General features: G+C 38.7%; 1 protein-coding gene across 4 annotated transcripts in view; it reads left to right on the top strand.

Annotated features, from left to right (window-relative positions):
* The window catches only part of MIB1 (MIB E3 ubiquitin protein ligase 1), a 104,465-nt gene that overhangs the window by 45,591 nt on the left and 44,339 nt on the right, over positions 1 to 14,535 (top strand). For all 4 annotated transcript variants that reach the window (XM_075416343.1, XM_075416342.1, XM_075416341.1 and 1 more), the window contains 7 exons: positions 109 to 313; positions 1,110 to 1,293; positions 1,600 to 1,744; positions 2,934 to 3,067; positions 4,081 to 4,188; positions 9,326 to 9,523; positions 12,423 to 12,574. In XM_075416343.1, coding sequence (XP_075272458.1) covers positions 109 to 313; positions 1,110 to 1,293; positions 1,600 to 1,744; positions 2,934 to 3,067; positions 4,081 to 4,188; positions 9,326 to 9,523; positions 12,423 to 12,574 — 1,126 coding nt within the window. The remainder of the gene's footprint in view (positions 1 to 108; positions 314 to 1,109; positions 1,294 to 1,599; positions 1,745 to 2,933; positions 3,068 to 4,080; positions 4,189 to 9,325; positions 9,524 to 12,422; positions 12,575 to 14,535) is intronic.

Here is a 14,535-nt window from a genome sequence, read left to right as displayed (position 1 = left end):
TTGGCCACTACAGTTGCAGAGACAAGTCTCAGAAATTAACTTCTGTTCTTTAAATTGCATGGAGAATTAGTGTGGTCATGTGAACATTTTGTTCTTATTCTTTTTCAGGTGAGCAAAATGGTAACAGAAACCCTGGTGGGCTGCAAATAGGCGACCTTGTAAACATTGACCTTGATTTGGAAATTGTACAGTCTTTACAGCATGGTCATGGAGGATGGACTGATGGAATGTTTGAAACTTTAACAACAACTGGAACAGTTTGTGGCATTGATGAGGATCATGACATTGTAGTACAATATCCAAGTGGCAACAGGTTTGTTATATAGGCTTTGTCATGCATGGATTCTCACAAATTTCCTTTGCCTTTAGCACTTCTGATCACTTGGTGCCAGAAACTTTCTGTTCCTTCTTTTGTGTCTATTAAGATTTTCTTGAGAATTTTTGTATTCCTTCTACAATGTGTAATAAGGACTTACCTTTAAAGATGCATTAGTGGCAAAAGGCAGTTTCTTGCCTCTCTCAGCTTGGTGAAAACTTGAGTCCAAAATAATGAGTAATGTTCTGGCTATGTAATTTCCAAAATGTAGTGTTTTAAGCAGTAATTTCTTTTTTTAGTTAAAAGTATCCCATGGTTTCAAGGGAAATGATAATAGAAATGTAAGGTGGGTTTTCAGGAAAATGGGTTAAGAGGACAGGTGACAAACTTCTGACATTGGGCATATGCCTAATGTGGAGTGACGTTGGCACGATCTGTGCCGTCAGCTTGGATCTTCTCCTTTTCGAGAGTCGTCTCCATCTCTCCCTGGAAAAATAAACAATCTGTATAGCTACTTTCAGGTCTATTATATTGTTGTCAGCTTGCTTCCCCTTAGGCAGGCTATTTCTTCATTGCTTTACAAATGTACTTCTCTGAAGATTACCCTGGAAATATTCAGCTCATGAGCCACAGACAAGTTTATGGGCAAAAAATGGTTAACAACAGATACGCCGTGGTATCTAATTGCAGAAAGTTTGTAGGCACACAAGCAGAATCTTGTCCAACAGATTATTTTTAAACATGTATTTTGCTTTGCATGTTTAAAATCTGCTGTAAATGATTCATTGTCTAGGTGGACATTTAATCCAGCTGTTCTCACCAAAGCCAATGTGGTCCGAAGTGGAGATGCTGCTCAGGGTGCAGAAGGAGGTACCTCTCAGTTTCAAGTGGGTGACCTGGTTCAAGTATGTTATGACTTAGAGCGAATCAAGCTTCTTCAGAGAGGTCATGGAGAGTGGGCTGAAGCAATGCTTCCAGTAAGTAGTTTTATGTTTGGATTCATAGGATCATAAAACTTGTATAATATGTCTGCTTATGGTTGGTGATAAAATCTGGAGGTGGTGGGAGTCAAAGTGATTTTCTTTTAAGTTAGAGAAAGTGTATTTCATCAAATATTTTCTCAGATGTAGTAATCTGCTTAGCCTGATGAAACTTGGCTAAAGGTATTAGTGACTGTACTATTACACAATTGACTGCATAAAATTTGTGACTTACGATAACATTAAGATTTCTAAATATTTTATTTTTAGTATTATTTGCATTTGACCTTTTCTTTAATGCAGACTTTAGGTAAAGTTGGTCGCGTCCAGCAGATCTATTCAGACAGCGACTTAAAGGTAGAGGTTTGTGGGACATCTTGGACATATAATCCAGCAGCTGTCTCAAAGGTGGCATCAGCAGGATCTGCTATAAGTAATGCATCTGGTGGTAAGTTTGAAGAATAACCAGTAATGCATGTATGGAAAGTGTGTTGATTTAAAAAGTTGTTAATGAGTACTGCTACGTAGTTTGTATGTGAGGTTAATAATACTGAGACTTGGGATATGGCTAATTGATGTTATACCTGAGACAAAGACAAAAGAAAAAGCTTGCAGTCTGTATGGAGATGTTGGTTGTTGATTCCTTACTAAGGTGTAAAAACTCCAAATAGAATTGGGGTTTCTGTTTGGCCACAGTGCCAGTTGTGTCTTTGGAGGGCTGCTCGAAGGCCTGTAACGTTTAAATGATTGGAAGGGACATTCGACTGGAATAGGGACTAAGGCATGAAGAGAGTGTCAGTGGCTGTAGCAAGCAGCGTACTCCTTGTTTAATTGGTGGTGTGGGATAGCAAGCACAAGCGAGGGATCTGTTGCAAGCAGTTACGACAATATTCTTTCCTTAAAATTTCTGTCTTAAAATTTAGTCAGATATCCTTTGAGTAATTACAATGTGACTTTTTTGTGTGTGTCTATGTAATCACATTTGAGTTCTGTTCAACCTGCTCTCATTCATGTAATAACAAGGCAGAAAGGCTATTCAATGTGCTTTATGTTCTGTTGGCTGTTTCAAAGATCAATTAAACTAGAATGTTTTTCCTCTTTTTGGTCTTAGCTAGTCGCGTTTTCCTCTTCACGTGTTTGCTTTAATGCCGAGAAACCTTTCTACATAGTTTTCTAGACTTTTTCCTAGGGAGGCGTAGATACAGTGAGTTTGCTGCAATGAAGATAAAGTCACAGTGGCCATAAAAGTAACTAGAAGAGTAGCATGACTTAGTGTTTCAGATCACAGAGGGCAGGATATACACTAAGTTCAGCTAGAAGACTAAAAGGCTAGTTGTATCAATAGGTGAATTCATGTTCGTGGCTACTCCCTGCCCTTCTGTATTTATGGTAGACAAGCTATTTGTGGTTCAGTCAGCTTTGTTTTGAAGTGCCTGTTGTGACAGTCTCAACTATCTAAAGGCTGTTGAGGTGCAGCACTCGCTCAGAACTGAACAATAGCTTGCATCTGCCATTTTATGGTGGTTAGTGTATTACTACGTACATGCCTTTAGAAACATGGCAACTTTAGCTGTTATTGTTCTGTACTTGCGTGATTAGAATTGTAATCTTAACTGTCCTTTGTTTAATAATTATAGAGAGATTGTCCCAGCTATTGAAGAAATTATTTGAAACCCAAGAATCTGGAGATCTCAATGAAGAATTGGTTAAAGCTGCTGCCAATGGCGATGTTGCGAAAGTGGAAGACCTGCTAAAGAGACCAGATGTAGATGTGAGTGTTCTGGTTTGGCTGGACCTGTTCTGGGGATCTGTAATACTAAAGGAAGTGAAGCTGTCCTAGACACTCCTTGCCAGTCACTAGTGTGTCTGCATAGAAATAGTTCAGCCGGTTCCAGTTGGGGTGCCTGTGAAAGTAGTGCTCTACACCCTCTTTTGCTGATTTTGTGTTCTGTTGTCTACCATGAATTAAAATACCTTCCAGTCTCTTGTCTGCCAGTCGGAGCAGAGAACCAAACACTCCCAATTAGTGAAGGGTCTTCACATTCTTCTGTTTGGAGGTGATAGAGGGAAGGAGGGTAGATTTGGGGGATTTTTTTGCTGCTGTTGTGGGTTTTGTTTTGGTTTTTTAACTCACAATGCAGATTAGGTGATCTGCTTTCTGTAAGATTCCTTTTATCAACTTGTCTAATTGCCTAGTAGTGAAAAGTCTAACAGAAAATGCTAAAAACTTACAGGACTTCGTTCAGGGAACAGTTTTTAAAATCACAATCAGATGTTTTCCTCACTATAGTGGTGGTAATTCTTGCAGATAAGAGACTAGACTCCATCAGTTCTGAGGACTGATTCATAGCTCAGGATTATACAAGACATGGTATTTTGTTCACACTGACTCTTGTTGTTCCCATAAATTACAAAATGAAGTTAAATATACTGTAGAGCAGAGGACTGGTATCATTCCGAGACCTGTTCTCAATATCTTGCCTTTACAATAGCCCAAAGGTGAAAGATTGTAATCCAGCTATAGTTAAGATCTTAATGTTTCAAATAAATCAATTCCTTGTTTCTTTCCTTCAAGCTAGCTAGTGCTGTAGAAATGAAATAGAGAAGACCTAGATTATTTATATGTGCCAGGAAGGCAGCTGTCTAAAAATTGTTCATTTTATACTTTCATATGTGTGCTCTTGCTTCAAGTTTTCTAATTCACCTGCATATCTCCTGCTGAAGTGTCTCAGAGGGGTGTGTTTGTATCTTGCAACTTACCTCAAAGTATTGACATGCTTCCAGGTGAATGGACAGTGTGCTGGACACACAGCTATGCAAGCTGCTAGTCAGAATGGCCATGTCGACATTTTGAAGTTGCTTCTGAAACAGAACGTGGATGTAGAAGCAGAGGTAATGTAAATATTTCAAAATACACTTTGTGTCTCCTTAAGTTTTAAACTGTGCTACATACAGAACTAGCAATTCTATTGGAATTGCCTTTTTTTAAATGTCAGACAGAGTGAAAAACCTTTTTTTACGGTGATTATGTTCCCAAATTAGACTCCTACAAACAATATTACAAAAGGTTAATATCCAGTTCTTTAGCACCTCTAATTAAGTGAAATATAATGCTAATATAGTGGATGAAAAGAGGGTTATCAGGAGTAGTCAACATGGATTCACCAAGGGGAAATCAGCTTGACCAATCTGATAGCTTTCTACGATGGCATGACTGGCTGGGTAGATGAGGGGAGAGCAGTGGCTGTTGTCTACCTGGACTTCAGCAAGGCTTTCGACACGGTGTCCCATAATATCCTCATAGGGAAGGTCAGGAAGTGTGGGCTGGATGAGTGGTCAGTGAGGTGGATTGGGAACTGGCTGAATGGCAGAGCTCAGAGGGTTGTCATCAGTGGCGCTGAGTCTGGTTGGAGGCCTGTAACTAGTGGTGTCCCCCAGGGGTCAGTACTGGGGCCCAGCCTTGTTTAACTTCTTCATCAATGACCTGGATGAAGAGTTAGAATGTACCCTCAGCAAGTTTGCTGATGACACCAAACTGGGAGGAGTGGTGGATACACCAGAAGGCTGTGCTGCCATTCAGCGAGACCTGGACAGGCTGGAGAGTCGGGCAGAGAGGAACCTGAATGAGGTTCAACAAGGGCAAGTGCAGGGTCCTGCACCTGGGGAGGAACAAGCCCATGCACCAGTACAGGCTTGGGGCGGACCTGCTGGAGAGCAGCTCTGTGGAGAGGGACCTGGGTGTCCTGGTGGACGACAGGTTGACCATGAGCCAGCAGTGTGCCCTGGCTGCCAAGAAATCTAATGGGATTCTGGGGTGCATCAAGAAGAGTGTGGCCAGCAGGTCGAGGGAGGTTCTCCTCCCCCTCTACTCTGCCCTAGTGAGGCCCCATCTGGAGTACTGTGTCCAGTTCTGGGCTCCCCACTTCAAGAAAGATGAGGAACTACTGTAGAGAGTCCAGCGGAGGGCTATGAGGATGATGAGGGGACTGGAACATCTCTCCTACGAGGAGAGGCTGAGGGAACTGGGCTTGTTCAGCCTGAAGAAGAGAAGGCTGCGAGGGGACCTAATATATGCCTATAAATATCTGAAGGGTGGGTGTCAGGAGGATGGGGCCAGACTCTTTTCAGTGGTGCCCAGCGACAGGACAAGGGGCAATGGGCACAAACTGAAGCATAGGAAGTTGCATCTGAACATGAGGAAGAACTTCTTCCCTCTGAGGGTGACGGAGCCCTGGAACAGGCTGCCCAGGGAGGTTGTGGAGTCTCCTTCTCTGGACATATTCAAGACCTGCCTGGACAAGGTCTTGTGCAGCCTGCTGTAGGTGACCCTGCTTTGGCAGAGGGGTTGGACTAGATGACCCACAGAGGTCCCTTCCAACCCCGACTATTCTGTGATTCTGTAATACAGTACAGCTATGTAAGCTAGTACGTGAATGTAGTGGATGAAACCTGTTCTTTATTTTCTTTATTTAATTTCAACAATAGAATGCAATAGGCTAGCACATTGCCTGTGGCATTCAGAGAGAAACATGGTGTTGGATGCTGCATCTCCAACTTCAGATACTTGCCATGCTTCTTACTTACAGTGTTCAGTTACAAGAAAGTTTTCCATTGAAGCAAGCTTGAGCGTGAAGTAGTAACAGTGTCTTTGGGTAGGAACTGCCAGTTCTTATCGCTTCTAGTTTTCAGGAGGTGTGGGGTTTGGTTTGGGTTTTTTTTGAAATTCACCCAAAATTAAAAGATTTCTTTTGTTTAGGTTTTTTACAATTATTGTTTGTGAGAAAATTATCTGTCAGCATACTGTGTCTTTGCATTTTGGATTGATTTTTGCCTCGTTTACTTACGCAGAATGCATGGATACTGCAGCTTTTGCTCATTTTGTGAAGCACAAGAAGGATCTGTCCAATTTCACTTATTAAGAATATAAATGAAAGCCAAATAGAATGCTTGGAAGTTAATAGTGTGCCCACTCATTGTTTGCATGACAGAAAAATAACTTTATGTGCTTGGATATTTAGCTTTATATTGTATTTGATATACATAATAATATTTTAATGCATTATTGAGGCCATGATGTAATTCTTGGAATGAAAATTATATTCACAGATACACCATTATTTTATAAAAGTTTTCTGCTAAATGGTAAAGATGGCTTAGATTTGATGCAGTACATAATTTCTGTGGTCCAATTTCTGTGGTCCGATTTCTGTGAAGTAGCTTCATTTTAGAAGTAGTGCTTTCACTGCAATACTTAGCATATATACTGTTACAAACTAGACTAAGTTGCTTTTAATCTGTACTATGGGATCAAAGCTGCCATGTTAATCAAGTGATGGACTGATACTTTCTTCTCCGGTGTAAGGAAGGGTTAGAAGCATTAGTGAGGGAAGTAGAAGCACTGCTTAAACAGCTTCGAGATAATACACCTGTAATCAGCTAGCAGTAGAGTTGTTAAGAGTTCACGTCTGCTCGGGCTTCAGAGGTATTGTAACACTAGCATTAAAAAAAAAATGTTTCAAGGATTTTTATTTGAATTTTCAAGCATTTTCATGTAATGAAGTTGTTTAAGTGAAGGTGATACTCCTAGTTAATTATAAAAGTGCATTAATTGTTATAACAATTATGTATATAGTATGATTAGGTTAATGATTATGTGTTTCAGGCTTTAAAAAATGTCAGCTGTCTATAAATTAGTGATGTGAAGATGCAGCAGAGTCATCCCGGTATGCAGAGAGCAAGAATTTAGTCCATTTACTTCACTGTTGTAGTCTGTGGCATGGATGCAATGGATAAAGATCCTTTGCCTGCTTTATCGCTAATTTGGATTTATTTATGCTTACAGTTACTGCTCCAGAGTATAAACGTTCATGATGATATTTTCTGGGGATGCCCTCATATGGTTGTCTCCTCTGTGCTTATGTCTCTGGCAGCTTAGTGCAGAGTACAGGTGGCCTCTGTTTGGTCAGAAAACAATGTGTGTTTGACAGCTCAAAAATCCTGATGTAGATATATGGTAAAAATATGTAGCTTTCTAGTCTGCAAGAAATTAGTGGATATCAGTGATTATATTGACAGTACTGACCGTATTCCATTGCTGGCATGTATAGAATTACAGAGCTTTTAATATGTAGATTTATATCTAAGTGTAAGTCTTAAGACAGATGCTTTGTTAGTTGCTAGCTTTTTCTGGGTATATTAATATACCATTGTGTAGAAACTATAGAGTGGAATTTAGCTCCTGAGATTACTTGTTTTGATGCTGAGCTAAAAAACAGGCATGTGCTTTCTTGGACCTTTACTCACTAAAGCAGGAGCTCTATACATTAAGATTTTATAAAATCGGGGGTTTGTCTCAAAATTGGAATATGTTAAAACTGTGAAATACTTAATAAATTATATGGGGGTTCATCAGCAAGTGTCTCGGTGTACTTTGCAGACTGCAAATATGAAAAGACAAATTACCACATACCTGTGAAACAAAGTGCTCTGTAAATATTGATGTTGTAGCAGTTTTAACACTACTGTCATGCTCTAAGTTTCATGTCATAATGATCTTCATAAAGAGATGAGAAATACAGAGAAGTTCCCCTTTCTGATCCTTTTCCCCTCCAAATGGGCAAGCTTTGGCTTCTTTTGACTGTGTTGGATGAGGTTGAGAAGGAATCCTGATATCTTAGAAGACTATTTCGTAGCATGGGTTCATTTGGAAGTCATAGAAGTACCTTGTTTTCAAAAGCTATTGAAGCTGCCGTTTAGAGCCCTGACTGTCTTGAAAATCGTATTCATATTTCCAAAAAGATATATTTGATAATTAGCAGATAAGTCTCCTTCCATCATTTTTTCAAATGCTGTAAATAGTCTTGTTGTTATCTTGTAATTGTGCAGGTAGAATTTATTCTAAGAACTGTAAATTTTTGCATTGATGTAAAAAATATTAGAAATGTGTTACAAGTAATAAAAATAACTTTTGAAAGACTTGACTGAAGGCGAAGCAAATTGGTAAAAGAACTAAACTTACCCAAGAAAGACATCAGGGCACCGTTGATCAGTCATGATTTTATCTCTTCCTTACAATTTTCAGTATTTCTCTATTGTCAAAATTAAATCCTACAAAAACATAGTAATATTCCACTGTGCACAAAAAATTAGTTAGAAACTAGCTTATGGAAGTTGCTATTTTAGTGAAACCTCTTATGTAACTTCCAGTTTACTTTTAGTTTTTGTATACTGTCATTAATGTTGAAATCACTTGATTAATATTTAAAAATGTTTCATGTAGTACAGCCCACTCTTACGGGTGTTAAAATAACCCAAGCTGACAAATTTATGACTTTTCGTACCTTAATTCTCAGTTTAGATGAAACTGAAACAAACTGGATTTAATGAGAGCTTTAATGCTGTGAATCATTATCATAGAATCAGAACTTCGAATTTATTTCACCATCAATCCCAAATTTCCTTTGGAACAGGTTTATTAACTGAAAACTAAGACATGTATAATAAACCTGATAAATACTAGCTTAATTGTATGAAGAAGGCAAATCTGTTGTCTTATACTGTGATTTGGAATCTGTAACCCCTTCTGGGTTACAGGAACGGTTACCCTGGTTTACCAAGTGTAACGTTTTTTGTGTTTTGAGGATTGGATTTTGTTTGTGGTTTGGGGGAGGGGGGTTGTTTGGGTGGGGTGTTTTTTGGGGTTTTTTTGACAGTGGTTGTTTTGTAGTAGAAACCCAAATGAATTAGTTCACGTTTCTGGTGAACGCATCACACAAAGATTCAGGGCAATAGTTGTATATGGTACAAAATATCGTATGTCATGGAATGTGTATGTTTGCATATGAACAGACTCTTCATCTTCTATTGCTGTGGTTTGAACAATTATTTTAGTTAAGTATTTGAATGGTATCATGGTGGTCTAATCTTTCTCTTTAAAGAAATCAAATACGCACAACTGTTCAGTTTAAATCTTGTTTAAATGCAAAGAAAATGTGGAATATACTGGGTCAAATTAATGTTTCTACTTTAGGACAAAGATGGAGACAGAGCTGTCCATCATGCAGCCTTTGGTGATGAGGGTGCTGTGATAGAGGTTTTGCACAGAGGCAGTGCAGATTTGAACGCTCGCAACAAACGCAGGCAGACTCCACTTCATATTGCTGTCAACAAAGGTCATCTGCAAGTTGTGAAGACTTTACTGGACTTTGGCTGCCATCCTAGTCTCCAGGTAAAGTAAATATTAACGTAGATTCACTTTTTAGCTACTGAATTTTATGAACTGCTGTGTGTAAGTGATAGAAGAATTAAGGAAAATGGGACTGAAAGGAACGGACCTTGTGAAGTTATTTGTCCCAACCTCTACCTCAACATGCGATCAGCTGTAATAAAAATGCTATTAAATCTATTGATTTTATTGACAGCTAGGTAGGCACCTGATTTATTCTAGCCAGTTAATGTTAATTGGTATTTTCACAGCCTGTTAGTTATCTGTAGTTGTTAACTTTCTCTCTAGATTAATTCGTCTTCTATCAAATCCACTGCTGTTTGCTCTTTCTGCAAGCTACAACTTTGCATTTTTTGGCTGATGATACTGTGGAATGTTTCGTTAAAAGAAACCATTTTTCAGAACTGACCTACCACTGGTAGAAATGTTTAGCCAGATTCTCTGTGGAATGTTCAGCCTGTTGTCTAAAAAGCCCATGTGCATAGGGCCTCAAGTACCATAATCTGACAGGGAGTTTTATCTGTAATGGATGTGGCGGTAGCTGTAACATAGGAGTACAGCGTCCTGTTGAGAAGGCAGAGTAGAAACCTGCTATCAAATAAGCAGGCATGCGTGTTCTGCAGGAGCTGAATGCAGCCACGTGCAGTGTGTTAGTAAAACAAATGGGAATGGGTAAGTTTGAAGTGATTTGCAACAGAAAGAAAAAGTATATGCGGTAATAACACATTGCATCCTTGTTTTGCCATATCAGTAATCAGTCATTTTTTGGAAGCTGTATAACCGCATAAAAAAAGATGAGCAAATTTTCCTAAAATTAGTGAATATAGTGATTGTTTGTTTATCTGCTTCCAACTGGCTTTGTAGGTACTGTCTTGATCTTGCTGAGGTTGAGCTGTTAGCCAGCTAACTGTATATCAGTGAACTATGTCCAGTTCTGGGCTCCCTAGTTTGACGAGGAGCTACTGGAGAGAGTACAGTGGAGGGCTACGAAGATGATGAGGGGACTGGAGCATCTCTCCTACGAGGAAAGGCTGAGGGAGCTGGGCTTGTTTAGCCTGAAGAAGAGAAGGCTGAGAGGGGACCTTATAAAGCCTATAAATATCTTAAGGGTGGGTGTCAAGCGGACGGGGCCAGACTCTTTTCAGTGCTGCCCGGAGACAGGACAAGGAGGGGTAATGGGCACAAACTGAAGCATAGGAAGTTCCATCCGAACATGAGGAAGAACTTCTTTACTCTTGACAGTGACGGAGCATTGGAACAGGCTGCCCAGGGAGGTTGTGGAGTCTCCTTCTCTGGAAATATTCAAGACCCACCTGGACGAGGTCTTGTGCAGCCTGCTGTAGGTGACCCTGCTTTGGCAGGGGGGTTCGACTAGATGATCCCCAGAGGTCCCTTCCAACCCCAACCATTCTATGATTCTGTGATATAATGATGTATTTTATATGAGTAGCCAAAGTGCATGTGCCTGATTTTAAATCATACAAGTCTGTTTGAATTGAAAAAAATCAGCAGAATGGTGCTATGAAACCACATCTGGAAAATACATTTGTCATTGAAAATAATGAACTTTCAGGTCCTGCATGTGTGCTGGGATGTGCAAATGTGAGTAGGTGATTGATTAGGTGGATGAGAGCACAGGGGAGTCAAACTGAAGCATGACTGGAATTTAACTGGCCAGCACTCTACTGCTGAAGCTAATTCACTGTGTAAACAGAAACGTATGTTAGTCTGTAAACACCAGATTCAGGAAATGTGATGAATTAAACCATATAAAAGCTACATGATTTGTTTTTGGCAAACTGGTCACACTCGTTCAAGTGTTCCCATATTCTGGCACTTTTTGTTTGATGGTTTTTGATTCTCACCGTAAAGATTGTAAAGATTTGTTTTTGTATCAGTGTATTGGCTAAAATGTTCAGTTCCTGTGTTAGTCAGCTTGCAGTTGACTCAGTGTCAGTGACAAAAGCCTTCCTGACTTATATGGTGTTAGAATTTTACTGGAAGCATAAATCTAGAGAGTTTGCCTACATAGCAGCAAATAAGCTTAAATGGATGTGTTTTCTCACTGTTAGTCTAGAGCATTCCTTTTCAGTCCAACCAGCTGGGTCCTTGAATAAATAATGTATAAAATGCTTCTAAGACTAAAATGTATTTTTCCCTTGTTTGGGATATTTGAAAAAGTAAAACCCCAAGCTAAAAATACAAATTCTCTGTCTGTTCAATTATGCACTGAAATATTTTTGTGTACCTTGTGTAATGTAATCTGGTATTTGCCATAACAAATTTAAAAGCTGAATATTGCATGTGACATTGGCCTTCGCTTTATGGAAAATTATCTGCTTCAGTTAAAACAACAGATGTGCCTAAGTTTATTACTTGGACTCCATTTTATTTTGATTTGCTTATGTTTTTATTTCACACTGTCTTTTTGGTATTGTCGTTTACATGGTTAATTGCTGGCTCAATCTTGGCATTCATTACTCAAAATACCCTGCCGCCTTCTGCCTGAGTAGTCTCCTCTGTGTTGCGTAGTTTTTGTTGCTGTCCTGTTACTCATAAATTGTAACTTGGGCATCAACTCCATCTGGATATGAGGAGTTGATGTCTACACCAGTGTTTTCAGTACTGTCAGATGCAAGGCGTACTTGGAGGTCTGTGTTTGAATTCTAGGAGTAGTGCAATTGTAGAATACTGGAACGCTGGTAGGATTACCCACTGAAGCATTTGTAAAACCAGAGCAAGACCAGAAGCGGCTTGCTCTGAACTCCGCAGTGTAGCAACATGTTAATGTCTGAAGAGCTGTTTTGTGTTTGTGTAGTCAGTTTTCCTAGTGGTATTTAAGCATCCTTCTTCTTCAGTATGGATGCATGGAAAAATTGATGTAAACTGTTTCTGGTTTTAGGATTCTGAAGGTGACACTCCACTTCATGACGCAATAAGTAAAAAGCGTGATGACATCCTTGCGGTATTGTTAGAAGCTGGAGCAGATGTTACTATCACCAACAACAATGGGTTTAATGCTCTTCACCATGCTGCACTAAGAGGAAACCCTAGGTAAAGATTTTTTAAAAAATATTATTTTGTCATTTGTAAAAGGAAAACAAGTGCATGGGAGGCTAGAATTATGATATTCTTTCAAAAGATCCTTAAACCTGTATGTAATTATATTTCTTAAATTTTGATGTTGCTTAGATACGCATCTTTCTAATATTTGGGAAGCCATTATTAGAATGAAGCTACTAGTTTGCTCAGTTTAATGCTGTATTTGGGTAACTCCAGATCCGCGGAAAATTTTCTGTGGTGGCTGTAAAATTTTGCCAATAATCGTTTTGATAAGGAAGTTATCAACTAATATCTTAAGGTGGGATCTTAAGATAGGATTTGTAAAAGTGTTTCCCTTCTTGAATATTGGAATTGGGAAAGGGATTTGAGTTTTTAAGAAATACTTATTTGTGAATAATTATTAAATATACCATGCAGTTATAAAGTGATCTTAGGATTGTTGTGTTACATTATATTTGTCAGCATAAGAAACATTAGATTTTGTTTTATTAGAATGTGCAGAAGGAATTTCTCAAGTTTTTATACAGCAGCTCATCTGAAAAAGTTAAGGCATAATTTTTAAGGCAGAATTTGTTTTATGCTAGCTGCATGCTATACATCTACATTCAATCTTCAATTAAGATCGTTTTCAAAAACTATATTGCATAAATAGAACTTGATGGAAAACTTGCTGCATTGCTGATTGCTTATGTTGTGGATAAGTGGTATTCTTCAGAGCTGTTGTTCTAGCAAGACTTCAATAGTACTCTATTGTGTGGTGGAGAATTCAGTATGGTTTACGTGAAATAAGAAATGTTTGTGTTTACTTGTTTAACTTAACTGAAGAGTAGAATATTAGTAAAGTTGGACAAACAAGGCTGTATATTAATATGCGGGAATAAAATCTGGGTTAGTCTCTTAGAACATGGCTAACAAGAGTGATAGTTAAAATGTAAATAGAAGTATTTATATATGTATATGGAATGGAATCACACTTCACAAAGTAAAAGTAGTGCTTGGAAGTGTTGATAGGAACAATGAATGTGTTTACCATTTTCTACTCATGAAAGGTCTGTAAGAGAGTGTGTCAGGGACCTAGTGAAGGGAGTTTATTTTTGGCATTAGAAGACAATCCTTTCAAGTCTGACTTGGTAATTTCTTCACTTAGTGTGAATTCTCGGTGTTTACGTAACAGCAATAGCCACGAGCACTGTTTCCTGTCTCCAGTTACCGCGGTGGGGTATTATTTGTTAGTTTTTTGTTCTGTGATGTGTTCCTAAGGCTCTTGTGATAGCTGGTTTGCATGATCATGATCTCAAAATGACATGCAGGGAAAGTATATGGAAAAAAAGCTCTTCATAGGTATGCTGGAGATTTTTGTGGGTGAATATTTTAGGAGCAGCAGGCTTTTTTCTTTGATGGAGGGATCCAAATTGTAGTTTAGACTGGGTCAGTGTGATGGTTGGTAGAACATGAGGCATAGTGCAGTTTTACCCAGAATCCTCTCTCCTTTACAAAGATTTTTATTGGAAGAATAGGAAAATATTTCCAGTATTAGTGATCTGAACCCTGGGTGGGTTCCCCCCATACATGGAGTTTCACTTGCATCTAAAACAGTTAGATACGTGAAGCTGTTAGGCATCTACTTTTTTGGTTGTGTTTATATTTGAGCACTTCCGAAACATGTAAAAACAGAAAATGTTGTCTCCATCACAGTAGTAGTACTTCTATTTGTTTGCAGCATTAGAGATTTTACACATCAGCCTGGGAAGAAATTCATGAAAATGAAAACAAAAGAAATCTATTTTGAAAAAAATCTTTTTCCTCCCGGCCAAAAAAATCATTGTAATAGTTTGATTCACTTGGGAATGAAGTTTTATTTGCTTTAAGACTTTAGTGATAGTCGTTTGTTTCATTGTTGATTCTGTAGTTCTACCACTGGCCTGTTTCTGAATGAAACCAAAAGTTTTATT

This window comes from Opisthocomus hoazin, chromosome 3 (assembly GCF_030867145.1).
Source record: "Opisthocomus hoazin isolate bOpiHoa1 chromosome 3, bOpiHoa1.hap1, whole genome shotgun sequence".
NCBI classification, from domain to species: Eukaryota; Metazoa; Chordata; class Aves; order Opisthocomiformes; family Opisthocomidae; genus Opisthocomus; species Opisthocomus hoazin.
Note: the sequence above shows the minus strand (reverse complement) of the source record. Positions and strands in the feature narration are given on the sequence as shown.